This window comes from Pseudophryne corroboree, chromosome 8, assembly GCF_028390025.1.
Source record: "Pseudophryne corroboree isolate aPseCor3 chromosome 8, aPseCor3.hap2, whole genome shotgun sequence".
In the NCBI taxonomy this organism is placed as follows: domain Eukaryota; kingdom Metazoa; phylum Chordata; class Amphibia; order Anura; family Myobatrachidae; genus Pseudophryne; species Pseudophryne corroboree.
Genome location: NC_086451.1, coordinates 8671545 through 8689132, shown reverse-complemented (window position 1 = coordinate 8689132; position 17588 = coordinate 8671545). Strand labels below are relative to the sequence as shown.

The following is a 17588-nucleotide window of genomic DNA, read 5'->3' as shown; positions in this document are numbered from 1 at the left end:
AGAGTTAGCCAACAGGAATGTTACGTAGGGTGGCGGGTCTGGGGTAAAAAGGCCACAGTTGCTGTTCTTCCCCTCTAGGGGTGACTACTACTATCATCTCATACCACAAGGAGATTCAGTCGCTCAACTCAAGACCCACCGGCCAGCATTGTTTAATATGACCACACGTGGTGGTGATGGTGGTGGTGGAGGTGGAGGTGGGGAAGGGCAAGTTAAACGTGATATGGCGAGTTGGTTCTTGTGCTGAGCTTACAGCAATCTTTGGAACTATCAACCATGTCGAATAACTCTCCTGTTGATTTCAGTTAATCCACTATCAGGGTCATCACGGTGAGACCAGCTTCAGCAGAAGACCCGGCCAACTATAGACACAAAACCCGCTTGGAACATTATTCAGCATTGCACTTGTTGCTGGCTCTGTCGTACCCATCCTTGCATTGCATGTGCATTGTCATAAGCCATAAATTCCTCACTGAAACCTGAGCGTTCCCCCATATGCCCCTGATACCTGAGAGAGGACCCCCGGCTGCTGGTGGGACTGGTCCCGGTTGCCTTTATTCTGCTTGTAAAAGTCGAAAATCATGAGAGCCGCGTAGACTTTCCCGACAGTCATTTCATCCGCTGTGAAGGAAGAGACGGCAATGAGTCAGTCATTCCCACCCACCCCATCCCCTAATTTCCAGATGGGACCATTTTCAAAATGAGTAATAACTTAAGTGATTTAGGTTTATTTTTACAGCATGTAAAATTGTTCACGAACAGTGGGTTCTGAAATAAAAAACATCATTTGATCAGGAATTATTTAGGCTGATAAAAACAGAAAAGTAGTTGGTGTAAAACCATTAGCTGCGTCACCGGTGGTGACACGAGGTGGGTGGGGGAGAGCTCTTACGTTTATGAGGAGGTACGAGCAAATCCAGGGTTTTCTGCGAGAGGTTGGGCCAGACGGATGATATTTCCTTTCGGAGCTCAGCGTCACTTTCATGTTGTTTTATTCCCCCTGAAAAGAAAATAATTTGTCCACATTCTATTTCCTGCGCTCTCTCTGTCGTTCCTTTTGTCCATGACGATGCACTGAAATGAGGACAGACAGTCTAACCTCTAGAACAGAGTTGGGTCAACAGTCTCCTGGGCCATAAGGAAACCATGATACTATTTGGGAAAGGACATTTAAAGGCCTGGGACAACCCACGTGTATTGTTGCTGCTGGGGTATTCCCATCCCATATAATTAATACCGGGATCCTATAAACATACTCACATAAATATGTAATCTATGGAGAGACATAGGAAATGTGGTGGGAGAAGATGACAGGTTTTAAGGGCACCTTATTGGGCAACATATGCCATTACACTGTGACATTTAAAAAGGGACCCCCGAGTTTGGGCCCTTGGCCCTCAAAGAATAATTTCTCCAACAGTCTTCATGATGTCCACATTTGCCACAATGCTCGGCAACAGCACCTGCACCCACCTGAAGACAGTTTAATGTCCAGCGCAGTCCGGATTAATGCCATCAAAGTTGATGTGAAGTGTACGGTGAGGTCCGTATCGGAGATGGGCATATTCATCCTAACAAGACGCTGCGGAAAGACCCAGACTGTTACAGCGACGGACGCCCATCCCTGTTTCCCGTGGCATGCTGCGGCCAATGTGCACGGAGCAATTTGCAACGTCTCCCAACCAGTCATCGCGACGGCGCATGTTTCCGTGTGTAGCACAGCTCTTAATTAAACAGTGCTCTCTCCACGGTTAGAGGTGGAACTTTCCAACATGATAGCAATAAATAAACGTTTAAGTATGGCGACACTGGGATGCAGTGACTGCTCGCAGATTATAGGTGGCGCTATGCACCTTCTTCTATATGCAAAGTGATTTATCAGCAGAAGACAGAAAATACAGTATCACTGCAGAACATTCATCCCATTTACATTATTTGCAAAACTAGAATAATTTGCCAAGTTGTGCATATTTTAGTTTGCGTAGCAATAAGTGGTTGATAGTCGCTGACTTGACCAGCTCCGTGCACAGTAACAATACACAATCTGACATGCGTCTTGGAAGGAGACATCAGAGGAGAAGAGAAAGACCTGTAGGGTCATCACCCATTCAACACTTGACCGTTCCCCATTTTTGTTCTGTTCCCAGTCACAGCCCTTTCCTTAGGTCAATACTAGACCAAGAGTTACAGAGGATGGCCGACCAAGGTGGGTGGACAGGAACGGAGCACATTCAGGGAACAGTCAAGTTACACATGGAGAGTACAGAAAGGACTGACATTTAGCCTCAACTGACTGAAAAGTGGTAAAATGGCGAATAAACCTTGTTCCTGTAATAAATGTTTTTCTCCTTATACACGCTGGGAACGGCCATTTTGTCAGCTGAAACTATTTTTATAAGAGCCCATACTATCCATTTCCCATGAAATCAAAGACACTCCACTGTCATGAAGATTTGTTCTGCCTACAAAATGGCTGCATGGGAATGTGCGCTTCATGAGATGCCTCAGTCAGGTCCCTGGCACTTGCTGACTGGATTGGTTGCAATTGGGGATTTCTAAACAAGGCCCATTTTACCACGTAGTAAACTGAAGCTAATGGCAGTGTAAGGTTGGTATACTGTACAGTTGTAGAGTTGCACAGGGAATACAAACATGCAACAAGACATGCAAAGAAAGGTATGCTAGACTAGAACCACAAAGTGAGTGACAGATCCATCTACCTGTATAGAAGAGTCTGGGAGGTATGAAGAAAGGATTGGATAGTCTTAGACTTGGAGAATGGGTTGGGGGGGGGGGGCAGGACTCTTTACAAGAGCTGGTAGATCACTAGAAAAGGTTGGCATTAAGATTCAGATGCGTGTACTTTTTAGAAGTCATGAACCAGGACAGCTAGATGGCTACTTAGATCTGGAAGGGTTTGGAAGCCATGACCCAAAACAGTTACTTAGATCTTGTAGGCATTGGAGACCATGAACCAGGCCACGTAGATGGCTACTTAGATCTTGAAGGGTTTCGAGACCATGACCCAGGACAGCTAGATGACTACTTAGATCTTGTAGGGTTTGGAGACCATGACCCAGGACAGCTAGATGGTTACTTAGATCTTGTACTGTAGGGTATGGAAGCCATGACCCAGGACAGCTAGATGACTACTTAGATCTTGTAGGTTTTGAACCATGACCCAGGATAGCTACATGACTACTTAAACTTGTAGGGTTTGGAGACCATGACCCAAGACAGCTAGATGGTTAGTTAGATTTTGTAGGGTTTGGAAGCCATGATCCAGGAGGGGTTTGGAGACCATGACCCAGGACAGCTAGACAACTACTTAGATCTTATAGGGTTTCAAGACCATGACTTAGGACAGCTAGACAGCTACTTAGATCTTGGAAAGCCATGAACCAGGACAGCTAGATGGATACTTAGATCTTGTATGGTATGGAAGCCAAGAACTGGCACAGCTACTTAGATCTTATAGGGTTTGGAGGCCATGACTCCAGATAGCTACACGGATACTTGTTAGATCTTGCATTAAGCAGCTCCACATAGATCCCTGATCAAATAGATGGGGAGAGAGTGGACATAATAGAAGGAGACGAGTTCACAGGGAGATAAACACAGCACGGTACGGGCACAGTACAGAGACAGGAGAAGGCTGGAGACCAGCGAATCACTGGTGGAGGGCGACACATCTCTTCTACCTTATATGCCACACGTGCAGGGCATTTCTTCCCCAGGCCAAGGGGAGGGGGCATGTGTCGTAGCATCTCGTACATGTCAGTGTAACCAATGCGCCCGCTGCAGCAACGGGAAGGAGGCGGCACAGGAGTAGCGGACAAGGGGCGAAAGATGGACAAGCAGATGGAGGCACAAGAGGTAGATTAACAGCAAGATGTATGGAAAGTGCGTGGCAGATCGATGAAGGCAGCAGAAATGAACGAGACCCAGGGGGCACAGTAGAAAAATGAAAACAAGATACAACGGAAGGAGCAGGAGGAACGTGGGGGATTAGGGAGCAGGAGGGAAACCATATTGAGTGTTGTAAAGTCGGCAGGACAGGAACAGGGCAGCAATGAGAGAGAAAGAAACAAGAAGGAAGATAATAGGAAATTTAACATTAAGGGGGGAAAATTGCATTGGAAAAGACCAACCCACATGGGTACAATTGAGACAAGTCATGGAGGGATAGTAAGGACAGGTGGAGAGAGGAGATGGAAGCCGAGCAAGGGGGATGAATATGGGAGGGAAACAGACAAAAAAAACATATCTGATTAGCCTGAAATTACACTCTGTCACTGTAGCACAGGTATGTTTTTTTATATCATTCAGGTGAGCGAAGGTTAGTCGGGTGTCGGTGAGAGGCAGGTAGGGGGGGGGGTGTCACTGCTCGCTTTCTGTTCGATCCCTTTTACTGACACGGGCGGTCCCGAGCAGCGAGAGCATACAAGGCGACATTTCCATGTCCCTTGCCCCTACCAGAGGAGGAGGGGGGTGGGAGGGGGCATCATTTTAAACCCTTCAATGATAATGTCATCACATGCCCCCAGCAGCATTGAAGAGCATAAAACCATTCCGGTCATCATGCTTGGAGAAGGGCCTAGGCAGCCTCACTGATGAGAATACTCCCGCATTGCCCCAGTGGCAAATACCATTTACTAGTTGCCCTACCACCCTTCTAAGTCCCAGACGGCGGCTGAGAACCTCTCCAGTGAAGCTGCCTGGCGCCCTTGTCGGCAGGGGGGTGAAGCATGATGAGGTGGCAGAGGGCAGGGCTGGCCTCGCATTCCCATGCAGGCGCAGACCCCTCTGGATTCTGTCAGACTCCCCCTATTTGTTATGGATGCAAACGGGCTTTTTGTTGCAAACCTTGTAAGCCACCCGCGACGGGCAGCGCTTCCCAAGCCCCAGCGGAGGGGCAATAACCCGCAATAAATTGTACATATCCTTATAGTGAATTCGGCAACTAGAAAAAAAACAGCACAATACATCAAGGATGGAGAAAACAAAAAGACACCTGTTACCTGTTCAGTAAATAAAAGAGACGCAGGATATACAGAGCGAGAACACAGAGCGCATTTTCCCCGCCACTCGTAATCATTAACGTCCCACAGTAAGTTACATTGTACATCATGGTTATTTTTTTTCACCAGTGAACTCGTTAGAGAACTAGTGATATTTCTATTAACCATTACTTTGCCTTTTAACGCCTTATGCACGTGTCAATGATGGAGGACTGACAATACTGTAAACCTGAAAATACAAATTGCTACAAGTGTATCCTCATACAGCTAGGGGTATATTTACTAAAGCGCGGGTTTATAGAAGTGTAGATGTTGCCTATAGCAACCAGTCAGAATCTAGCTAATATCTTTTAGAAGGTGCTAGATAAACGATAAGTCGCATTTTATTAAATACACCCCCTAGCCTCAATATGCAGCGCGTGAAGCCTGGACTGAGTGAGCCGCGCCGGGCGGTGTAGCAGAGAGACGTTTTCTGTAAATCGCATTTGCACAGCGTAACACCGCTCACACTGCACTACAGGTGCCGGGCTGTGACTTTAACACAATCATTTGCACATAGATAAACAAGTGTGGCAACAAATGAATCAGTGCAGCCTCGTTAAGTGGTTTTGTTGCATCGCATGGCAGCTAAGACGCACATTTGGATGAAAGAGACACTCGGCGCAAGCCTCCTGAATATCAGACATGAAGCAGGGCAAAGATGCCACCAGCAACTCTCAGTGAGGTAACATGTTCCATTTACGGGGCGCAGAAATTATGCATCTTTGGGTTTGCACATTCCGGCGCACGCAAGTACAGTACACCAGGGGGAGGCGGAAACTAGCATTTATATATTATCGCAGGTGCGCCTCCAGCAATGCCTGTGAAAGCGGAATCAGATCCAGTGTGCGCAGGTATCAGTACATACGGGGATAACAAGTGCTTATTATAATTAGTTATTATAGAATAAAAAAGTAAAACTTCCATAACACAGTGATTGGTGAGTCCTGGGCTTCCTGTAGGTGCCAAGCGTTCCCAGCCCTCGAGGAATACAATATGGTCACTATACAATAAACTTATAGTATAACGTTACATACAGTATTACATAAGGGTAGCCATGTTTTATTACCCGACAGCCCCGTCTCTCCTACACGGAGTAATTCTGTACGTATGTTACACCTGTAGAACGCAGGCGTATTGTTACCAGTAACCCAACCCCCGCTAATGTAGGATGTGAAAACACTGATTTCATTATAAACAGAATAAAACTTAGAATGTTGCCCTCGGACACGGGGAACTTAGCCAAACCGAACACGCCCTGGTATGCCGGCTTATATGACATTACATTGATTATCACGTAGCTAATACATAGTGGTGACTCCCGTGGAACTATAACCAGCTCAGCTGGATGCAGCCTTATCTCCATGGAGCCCGGAGACAGGGGTCTCGCTTACCGAATGACCGGTTATCTTTTAGTCACAACAGATACCGCGCTGCCCGGCGGATGTTGCATATATAAAACGTACTTGTACGTAACATGAAAAGAAACTGCAACAGGGGTCCCATTACTTCTCTCTGACCTGATCCTGGATGTACCGGACTAAAGGTTTATAAAATGTATAGAACTGGAAGAACATACCAGGCAGCCGGGTCATACTCTGCCCAGACGCGGATGAATTCATCCAGGTGATGAGGCCCCAAGATGGAAGAGTCTCGCGTCAGGTACTCAAAGTTATCCATGATGACTGCCACGAAGAGATTCAGCATCTACTCAGGTGTGACCGGGAGACAGAGAGAGAGAGAGACAGCACATCAGAGAGCGGGACGGGTAACACGATAACCGAGCTCTGCGCAGCCAGAAGATGACACTTCCGTAACCGCACAACAAGGAGGGTTCAACAGCCACAACCAGATGGCGATTTACACAAACATGGAACCCTACCGGTCACTGAAAGGATTTAAGGCCCTCATTCCGAGTTGATCGCTCGCTAGCTACTTTTAGCAGCCATGCAAACGTATAGTCGCTGCCCACCGGGTAGTGTATTTTCGCTTTGCAAGTGTGCGATCGCCTGTGCAGCCGAGCTCTGCAAAAACATTTTGTGCAGTTTCTGAGTAGCTCTGGACTTACTCAGCCCTTGCGATCACTTCAGTCTTTTTGGTGCCGGAATTGACGTCAGACACCCGCCCTCCAAATGCCCGGACACGCCTGCGTTTTTCCAAACACTCCCAGAAAATGGTCAGTTGCCACCCACAAACGCCCTCTTCCTGTCACTCTCCTTGCGATCGGCTGTGCGAATGGTTTCTTCATTAAATCCATCACTCAGCAACTATCCGCTTTGTACCCATAGGACGCGCCTGCGCATTGCGGTGCATGCGCAATAGTGACCTGATTGCTGCGCTGCGAAAGACAGCAGCGTGTGATCAACTTGGAATGACCCCCTAAGTTAGGACTCAACGCCCATTTTTTCTAATCAGTTAATTGTTATAGGAACACTGCGCCGGCTGGCAGGCTAAACGGACGTTACAGGGCCCAGCGCCAATGTTTTGCGGGTGCCAACGTTTATTGCTAAAGTCACTTGTGTCTCCGGAGATTGACTCTGTCCCAAAACACCACCCAACTTTCTGCCCAACACATTTACTGCATAATTATTATTCTCTCGGTTGTCGCTGCAATACAAGCCGCCAGGCGGAGAGGGACCCGATTTCGCTGTCACCGCCATAGTCCTGCCCTTGCTGGTAGTACAGGCTTTATGGTAGCCACACATACAGCAATAGTGACCGCAACAAATCCCAATACTGCTACGTGTGGTGCAGAGAGAGGAGACGGGCCTGGTGCCCCCGGTACTCCCGTCTCGGGGTCGGTCATTGAGCGGTGGGTCACTCACCAGGAACGAGCACAGGAAGATAAATGAGACAAAGTAGAAATAAGCAAAGTCGCTGCCGCATTCATCTCTGGAGTTGCCGGAGCGCGGGTCACATGGTCTGTGGCTGAGACAGGCGAGCATGATTTCGTGCCAGCCTTCCCCGGTGGCGCTCCTAGAGGGGGGTGGGGGGTGGGGGGGGGGGGGGAGAGACAAACACAGAATTGTTATATAGTCTCATATATGCAACTACAATAGTCCTAATTCAATAAGAAAATTATTATTTTTACAATGCATTCAGTATATGGCATTTCCCTTCTCTGTACATACAGATACAGTGGTGTTTCATATAAAGCAGTATACATGTTAGACCGGTGGCCATTTAAATGCTTGTTTTTGTCTCTGAGAAATCGCAGACCACAGATTTGCGTCTCAGTTCCACTATTGTGGCAAAAAAAAATTACGTTTGCTAATTAAAAGTATGTTGAAACCTTTATTAATTGAAATTTTTTTTTTTAAAGAGCCCAGATTCCGCAGGGAGCGTCCCATTCTTGCCATCACAAATAATCCAAACAAACATTTGCATCAGGCGCAGGTGCCACCATCTTGATGCACAGATTGCTGCCTTTCTTGGAGAAACAGAAGTCTTGTACCAGACAATGCCAGGGGGGATTTTGGGGCAATCACTAACGACCCCGTCTTTAGGCCTACGTCACAGCCCAACAGAAACCCAATCACAGCGGGAAATGTAACCGTATTTACCTAAACAGGAGCATCAGGGCTTGGAAAAAAGTGCGAAAGTTATTGTGTCTGTTGATGGCGCTGTCGTCTACCAATCCAATGTTCCCAAACACCTGGAAAAATAAAATAAAATGAATGCAAAGAAAAATGACTGACTGAATTCAGAAGCCACCGCTATGGCTATGACAAGATGGCGGAGCAATTGGGGCCAATCACGAACCTGCTAACTTTGAGATTCTTACCTTGAACCTCATTGGCTGTGCCCAAAACTCTGGAGTATACTGGAGTATGACCGGTGAGGCTTTGCCTCCCCTGCCTACCCTGACCGCACATCACTGCTATGGGACCAGTCCCGGCTGGCTGAGCGGAGCTTGTGAAAGTATTTACACAGCATCTATATAATCCTTGTCATTACCTGCATGCCGATAATGGCGTAGATGAAGAACAGCATGGCGATCAGAAGGCAGACGTATGGGAGAGCCTGCGGAAAGAGAGCGACATTCGTGTTTACTGTAAATGTTCTCCTAATAATCTCTGCAACCCCGCACTACAGGTAATCAGGATTTATCCTCCTTCTCAGCCAGACTTCAAGGAGCTAATAAGCTTTTTCCATCCATTTATCTCTGTTCTACAGCCAATTTCATTATCATGGTGATGGAACGGTTTGCATATAACAATGGCTGGACGGACAAACCTTGAATGACTGCACAAAGGTCCAGAGAAGGATGCGGATGGTGTAGCCCTGACGCAGGAGTTTAATCAGCCGAGCCGCTCGGAAAAGTCGCAAAAAGCTCAAGTTGATGAAGTTTTCCTACAGCAGAAGGAGAGATTGTGTTATTGGTAATCTGGCCCAGCCACCGATCTGCAGACAACTCCCCCCCACCCCCTTCCCTCAGGACCCCAACAAGTAGAAGACAAGCCCACCTCACTCCATTCCATTCTCAAGCAAAAAACTTGCAGCTTGCTCGTAATTCAAAATCGGGAGAGGGAATTTAGATCCGGTCACATGCAACCCCCCCCGCCCCCCACCCCAGTCACACTCACTGACAGTCTCAACGTGCTCTCTAGTGTGTCTCCAATGAGGACGGTCTTAAAGAGAGATCCGCAGAGGCAAGTTACAGATGACACGTGTATCTCTGGTGCTTACATGTGAGAAGGGTTCATGAAGGACTTGGCCGAAGTCTTTGGAAGATCAGAATCTTCGCCTTCTGGAAAGAGTTTAAGAGCCCGATTCGAATTGCACGCAGCAATGTCTACTGGGGCTGAGACGCCCACCTTTAGCACCCGTGCACGCGCTACGCCACCATCGGTGTCACCTATGGCAGCTGCAGTTTCTCTGTCTGACCGCGGTCTCCTGTGCCTGTGCATCCGCCTGCAGTGACACGCCCACGACATAGCATGCCCACCCACCGGACTATATTTGCGCGCACTACTAGCCACCTCCCAGTCAGCGCCCAGGGTCACCCATCACTTTTCCGTCATCATTCTGATACCGTCCGACTTAATCGCAACAGCGCCTTTATGCGTACACTTAGGGTAATGCATGTGCCATAGGGGTTCTCAGAACTTTTCATGTATGCGCAAAATGAGACAGGCGTCAGCGGAGGGAAAAGTATTTAAGATGAACGGAATTAATACGTCTCCGATTCACTTATCGCCAGTAAGATTAATTCCAACCGGAGGTTACACATTTCCTATCCTTGGTGCAAGAGATCCATTAGAAAAACACACTGCCGAAATTTCACTGATGCGCCCTTTGTGAACTTTGATCACGTGTGAATGCCCCACTGGTATCAATAACTAGCCAATTACGCCTCTCCAGTGGCAAGTACAGAACAGACTGAGTTGCCAATAACTTTGCGTGGCCCGTAATTACATTCGCCCCCCCGGCTCTGGAGCATGCCCTGCGCAGAAACGCGCAATATACATCCGCAATATAACCGGGGTTGCGCTCTGCACCAACCTCATAATTACATGTTCAGGAGACTTGCTCCAAGGTCAGGACCATTAACACTTTGAAAGGGGTCAAACCAATTAGGCGTTTGTTTACATTTAGAATATGATCGTTAGGATCTGATTGGTTGCCACACATCATTAGAAAAAGGTTTACTTTTCCAGTCTCCTGTTGACCAGTTTTCGCAAACACCCTCCTGGGAGTTCCCCCAGTTCTGAGAGATGACTAACAAATCTCTGAATGTGAGAGGCATTATACCCGGCTGTCAGAAAGACATGGAATGATGACGGAGGTTTATAACATTCAGTGCAGTTAGCGGAATATCTTTTACAAATATTCCATGTAAAACTGTTATATAACTGAACAATATATTGTATTAGGAAATGATGCAGGTCTCGTTGTTTAATACCGTTGACCCCTTTCAGTATTTTGTATAATGTTATTTCCTGAGTAGTCAGTGTCACTGATGCTATCAATGTCTATGGAGAAGTTTAGTCCAAGTCTAGATGCACAAATAGCAACTTTATAAAGAGGAGAAAAGTCGGAATCCAACTATATAGATTTGTCTAGTTATTTACATTGTAGGTGTACATTAGGGTCCACTTAACATTGTGAAATAAATTGTATTTTTGATGATTAAAAATGTACTTTACAGTAGATATATACTGTATTTTGTTGGATTTTCTGTAACACCCACCCAATGCGTGGGCAGTGATGACATCTGGTTGGAAAATGGGGTGTGGTTTAATGAATCATGGCGCCGCCTACTTTGCCCCAACCTGTTGTGTTACAGTGCTAATTTGGTGGAACCCTATTGTGGCACAGGCGCCTGATGCACCAAGGCGACATGTTTCTATAATTGATGCGCTGATGGATGCCCAAGAAGACCAAGACAGGATGGGTGCAAATCTCTTGCCAACAATTTGCCACTGTCATTTGTCTGAAAATAGCTTGATCCCTACACGTGATAAATGAAGTGAATGAAGCTTGCCCCCCTGCGCCACGTATTGTTTGCAGCTCCTACTCATAAAATATCCTTATCAGCAGAAGATGCTACTTTTGTTCCTTAGGCCGTGTCACATGACCATCCCAGTTAGAAATGACACCGGCTTACATTGCGCCATGCAGCGGCCGAGTTAGCATGCAGAGGAACAGAAGTCACTGTCATTTAGATGCATCTAAGACTACCTGAAAACATTCAGATGTAGATGGATGCGCTCACTACCAAGTTATCCCGCCCTCCCCCTACATGTATCTCTTCACACACCCCCTGTATAAGAATGGACCCTGAATGTGCTGAGCATACACTGACCTCTGTTCCTCTTCCCAAGGGGCGTTACATTCAGGGTTGGTAAGGTTTGTAGTGAAGGTGCGTACTGAGCAATAATATCTAATTCAAACAATATTGTCAAAGTATCACCATCTTTCTAGCAGCAAAAAGGGCAGAACATTTGTGGGGCGCACTAAGGTGGTCATTCCGACCCGATCGCACGCTGCGCTTCTTCACAGCTGTGCGATGGGGTCGGAACTGCGCATGCGTGGTTGCCGCATTGTGCTGGCGCGTCGCCTCCAACGAAGAAAGCGGGCGCAGCGGCGACCGCAAGAAGACTGACAGGAGGAAGGCGGATCCGTGCGACAACTCACCGTTTTCGGGGGGGCGTGAAGATCCGAATGCAGGCGTGTCGAGGCGTTTGGAGGGCGGATGTCTGACGTCAATTCCGGGACCTGCAACGCTGGATTGATCGCACAGGGTAAGTAACTCTTACCCTAGTCTAGTTCTGCACAAAACTTTTTGGGCATAGCAGGGCTGCACAAGCGATCGCAGCCTTGCTATGCAAAAATACACTCCCCCATAGGCTGCGTCTAGTTGATCGCACGGGCAGCAAAAAGTGGCAGCGTGCGATCAACTCGGAATGAGGGCCTAATTCTCATATTTGTCCATGGACGATGTATGATGTGTCCTGTGGGATAATTCCAACTGCTATAAACCAGCTCTGAGAACACGAGTATCTTCTGTCGTAAAAAGTCTCTTCAACAGTCACTGAAAACGTTAAATAAATTCAGCACGATTGCATTCATCGTATTAGAGCAACAACTTTGCAAAACGTTCATTGATTAAATTCCAGATGTCAAAACTTCCTACAACCTACGGGAACACCTCTTTGGCTTCCGAAGCTGACTTGACAAAGATGACATCACCGGCTTTCACCAAATCTCTTATTGTTCACAATACAAAAGTCGCCTAACTAGTGACAAGTGCGTTGGCCCATCGACTCATCGTCTTTCCTCTTCCGAATACACGCGCTTTAACCTCCAACCTCATTCAAATCCCTTGAAAGGGTTATGTCCAGGCGTTAACCACTGCTATTTCCATCTGCCAGTGGGCCTACATCTATTTTGATCGCTAGGCGAACGCAGGCTGAATAACCAGAAGCAGACGTTTGGGGGTGGTACCTGGCCGTTATCTAGGAGTCTCAGGATTACGCAGGCGTTCCCAGGCGTTTTCAGTCTAAGACCCCTATTCTCTCACCCTTTTGCTGCTGAAAGATCTGTCAATGAGAAGTAATCCCGGAAGCAACCTTTGCCTGTGATGTTTGTAGACAGCCGTCGGCAATGCCGAAACATCTGTCAACATGATCCCCCCCCAAATCAATATTGCTCAGTACGCAAACCGCCTTCTCCAACGCACCCGTAGCATGATACCGCATTCATAACCAAGCAGGGATATCAGGTCAAGGTGCAAAAAAAAATAAAAAAATGAAGAATTCTAAAATGGAACCAACCGTGTTCTAGATATGATGTTGCCATGGGTGATTTTAGTGGTAAACAGTACACGGATGTTGCAGGAAACACAACATACAACAACAGGGGGTTTGCGGGTGGGGTGGGGGTGGAGTGAGTGGTCCCCGCATTGTATGTTGATTGAGCGGCATGAGTCGGCAGGCCGTGAAATAAATAAAGGACACAAACACGGAACAGGGACACAAAAACAAAAAAAGATGAATTCAATGAAACTGGAAGGAGACAAATAAACTGAATGAGGTTATGTTCTGCTCTTGATGATTGCAAGGGAAAACAGGGCTTCCAAAACCATTATCATCAATTAGTGTTTCATCATCGAGGGGGAGATGTATCAGATCTTCTAAACAGGACAAACGGAGCAACCAATAAGCTTGCAGCTTTCATTTATCTTGTACATTCTATAAAATGAGAGCTAGCAGCTGATTGCTTGTAGGGGCAAAATCTTCTCCCTAGAAGGTTTGATACACCTCCCCCTTGGAATCACACAATATTAATCCAGCATTGCCTTAGGGAAGGCAGTGCCATCAGCTGACAATATCGCCCACCACAATTGTAGCGTCCACGTACTGTATCTAAGAGAAGAACTGCCTACAAGTTTAATATTCCTACTTCATGGTAACACAGTCACTAGGGGGCAGTGTTCCACTGGAGTCAATGGCTGATATTTCTCGTGACCAGACAGGATAGGCATATGGGTGGTCATTCCGAGTTGATCGCTAGCTGCATTTGTTTGCTGTGCAGCGATGAGGCAATAAAAGGCACTTCTGCGCATGCAGCGCAATGCGCACGCACGACGTACTATTACAATGAACGATGTAGTTTCACACAGGGTCTAGCGAAGCTTTTCAGTCGTACTGCTGGCCGCAGAGTGATTGACAGGAAGAGGGCGTTTCTGGGTGTCAACTGACCGTTTTCAGGGAGTGTTCGGAAAAACAGGTGTGCCAGAAAAAACGCAGGAGTGGCTGGGTGAACGCAGGGCGTGTTTGTGACGTCAAAACAGGAACTGAACAGTCTGAAGTGATCGCAAGCGCTGAGTAGGTTTTGAGCTACTCTAAAACTGCACAAAAAAACGTTGCCGCCGCTGTGCGATTCTTTCGTTCGCACTTCTGCTAAGCTAAAATACACTCCCAGTGGGCGGCGGCATAGCGTTTGCACGGCTGCTAAAAACTGCTAGCGAGCGATCAACTCGGAATGACCCCCAAGGAACCCGCCACCACTCACGTCAATAAATTCAGATACATTTGGGGTTATTTGCAATGAATAAATATTGTCCATTTGTTTCACTGAACACAAATATAAGAATAAAGCTAAAAAAAACAAATCCCCAGTTATAATAATGGGGAATATTATACTTGATACGCCTTAATAAGCAGAAAATTGCGACACTGCAATAGTCCCAATGGTGTTTCAGCAAATGCGCTAACAAAGGAGATTCATGTGAAATTCCCTTATCACAATGTTCCCAACAACACATTTCTCTGTGACCAATTAAGCATTATTTAACTTTGCAATTAGCACGCTGCGGCAATAATGGGAGAAGGAAATGAAACCGGAGAGAACGGATTCTGCATGTGTCCACCTAGGAAAGTGATAGCACTCCGCAATTTCATTCAGCGAGCCCTGGCTCCTAGGCCGTTACATAATAATACAATGAGTATATTATAGATATATATTATTTAATGCCATTATTAAGAGAATCTGGAGTGAGTACAGTTTCCCGGAATACATGACAGCATAATGGAGATGCATGAATCAGCGCTGATATTTGCATTACCAACCATAATGCAAAGTACGAGGCAATTAGTGAAGGCGAAGATGGCAAATTAGCAATGTTACTAAGGGGGAGGGGGGTGTATCACACCTTCTAAAGAGAACAAGTGGAGCTGTTGCTCCTGGCAACCAAACAGCTATGTCTGAAACAGTGTCTCCATAAATGCAGCACTATAATGTTCCGTTCCAATGTTGTTTCATATATACAGTATATATATATATATATATATATATATATATATATATAATAAACAATAAATAGGCACTCCCTGTATGAGCAATCACTATATATATATATATATATATATATATATATGCTGTGTATGTATATATATATATATATATATATATATCTATGGCCCTCATTCCGAGTTGTTCGCTCGCTAGCTGCTTTTAGCAGCATTGCACACGCTAAGCCGCCGCCTACTGGGAGTGAATCTTAGCTTTGCAGAATTGCGAACAAAAGATTAGCAGAATTGCGAATAGAATAGCGATTAGAAATTTCTTTGCAGTTTCCGAGTAGCTCGAGACTTACTCCTACACTGCGATCAGTTCAGTCAGTTTCGTTCCTGGTTTGACGTCACAAACGCACCTAGCGTTCGCCCAGACACTCCCCCGTTTCTCCAGCCACTCCCGCGTTTTTCCCAGAAACGGCAGCGTTTTTTCGCACACACCCATAAAACGTCCAGTTTCCGCCCAGAAACACCCACTTCCTGTCAATCTCACTCCGGTCACCAGAACGATGAAATTTCTTCGTAAAGCCGTGAGTAAAATACCAAACTTTTGTGCTAATTTACTTGGCGCAGGCGCACTGCGAACATTGTGCATGCGCAGTTTGCGACTTATCGCACCGATGCGAAGAAAAAGAACGAGCGAACAACTCGGAATGAGGGCCTATATCTCTGTCACATGACCTACAGTAGTAAGTAAAAATTATGGGGCTGTGAATACAGCCAGTAAGGGTAAATTAGGGGTTTGTCTGTACTTTCTACCATACTTCAGCGCCTGTACGTTAATGGGCTGTTAAAGTGTAACCCGCCCCCTGCGCCGCATAGAGTCAGCCTAGCAATTCTATAGGACGGACCCAGCGCGGTGTCTGCGTAACGGCAGATAAGGACGAGATACATAAGATCCACTTACCGCTATCTCTGTCAGTAAAATATCAGTAATACTTCCCAAGACCGTGATAAAATCGAACACATTCCAGGCGTCCCGCAAATAGTTCTGCATGAGAAACGGGAGAGGGGTTCAGAGAGCGATTAGTTATTACTGTACGTGTGATAAGTGCAGGTGTCAAACCCCTGGCTCATACATCCCAAATACGCAGGTGGGGGGACATGGCGGGGAGAGTAGGGGGTGTGAGAGAGACCGAGGAGGTGAGGGGGTAGGGGGGACATGACTGTGGAGAGGAGGGAGGGAGTGACTGGGGAGAGGAGGGGGGGGGATGTGACAAGAGGTGGGAATGGGGCGGGGGGGAGGGTGACCGAGGAGAGGAAGGTATGGGGGAGACGTGATCAGGAAGAGGAAAGGTTGGGGGGGGGGGGAGTGTGACTGGGGAAAAGAGGGGATTGGGGGGGACGTAACTAGGGAGAGGTGAGTGTTGGGAGGAATGACTGGGGATAGGAGGGGGTGTGAGACATGACCAAGAAAAGAGGAGGTGGAGGGACATGACTGGGGAGAGGAGGGGGTGGGGGAACGTGTCAAGAGGTGGGGATGGGGGGGCTCACCAGGGAGTGGAGGGGTGGGGTGACCAAGGAGAGGAGAATATGGGGGGATGTGACCAGGAAGCGGAGGGGGTGGGGGGGCGTGACCAGGGAGAGGCAGGGGTGGGGGGATGTGACAAGAGGTGGGGATGGGGGGGCTGACCAAGGAGAGGAAGGTATGGGAGAGACGTGACCAAGAAGAGAAGGGGGTGGGGGGGATGTGACTGGGGAAAGAAGGGGGTGGGGGAATGTAACAGGAGAGAGGTGGGGGGTACATAACTGGGGAGAGGTGGAGGTAAGTGACCGGGAAGAGGAGGGGGTGGGGGGATGTGACTGGGGAAAGAAGGGGGTGGGGGGGATGTAACAGGAGAGAGGTGGGGGGTACATAACTGGGGAGAGGTGGAGGTAAGTGACCGGGAAGAGGAGGGGATGGGGGGATATGACTGGGGAAAGAAGGGGGTGGGGGAATGTAACAGGAGAGAGGTGGGGGGGACATAACTGGGGAGAGGTGGGGGTAAGTGACCTGGGAGAGGAGGGCGTGAAGGGTAAGTGACTAGGGAGACAAGAGTTGGGGGTATGTGACCAGGGAGAGGGGGGGGCAGACTGTGCAATAGTCACATAGGCCGTGCAGTCTGCATCACACCGCACACAATCCCACAATGAGAAGATGTCAGGCTGGGAACTGGTTTGGGGACTTTGGGGTGTAAATAGGATTTATCAGACTCCTATGAAGATATTGCTTTGCATCACTCCACAT

The 17588-nt window shown here is 47.4% G+C and overlaps 1 protein-coding gene across 6 annotated transcripts in view; it reads right to left on the bottom strand.

The window, feature by feature from the left end:
• Positions 1-17588, bottom strand: part of CACNA1B (calcium voltage-gated channel subunit alpha1 B) — a 377678-nt gene that overhangs the window by 25360 nt on the left and 334730 nt on the right. For 5 of the 6 annotated variants that reach the window (XM_063935876.1, XM_063935871.1, XM_063935873.1 and 2 more), the window contains 10 exons: positions 16269-16352; positions 9297-9413; positions 9018-9083; positions 8624-8715; positions 7886-8036; positions 6640-6767; positions 3702-3798; positions 1474-1582; positions 893-1000; positions 509-621 (listed from right to left, as the gene is read on the bottom strand). In XM_063935876.1, the coding sequence (XP_063791946.1) occupies positions 509-621; positions 893-1000; positions 1474-1582; positions 3702-3798; positions 6640-6767; positions 7886-8036; positions 8624-8715; positions 9018-9083; positions 9297-9413; positions 16269-16352 (1065 nt within the window). Of the gene's footprint in view, positions 1-508; positions 622-892; positions 1001-1473; positions 1583-3701; positions 3799-4866; positions 4964-6639; positions 6768-7885; positions 8037-8623; positions 8716-9017; positions 9084-9296; positions 9414-16268; positions 16353-17588 lie in introns of all 6 variants that reach the window. The other variant, XM_063935872.1, reaches the window with a different exon arrangement.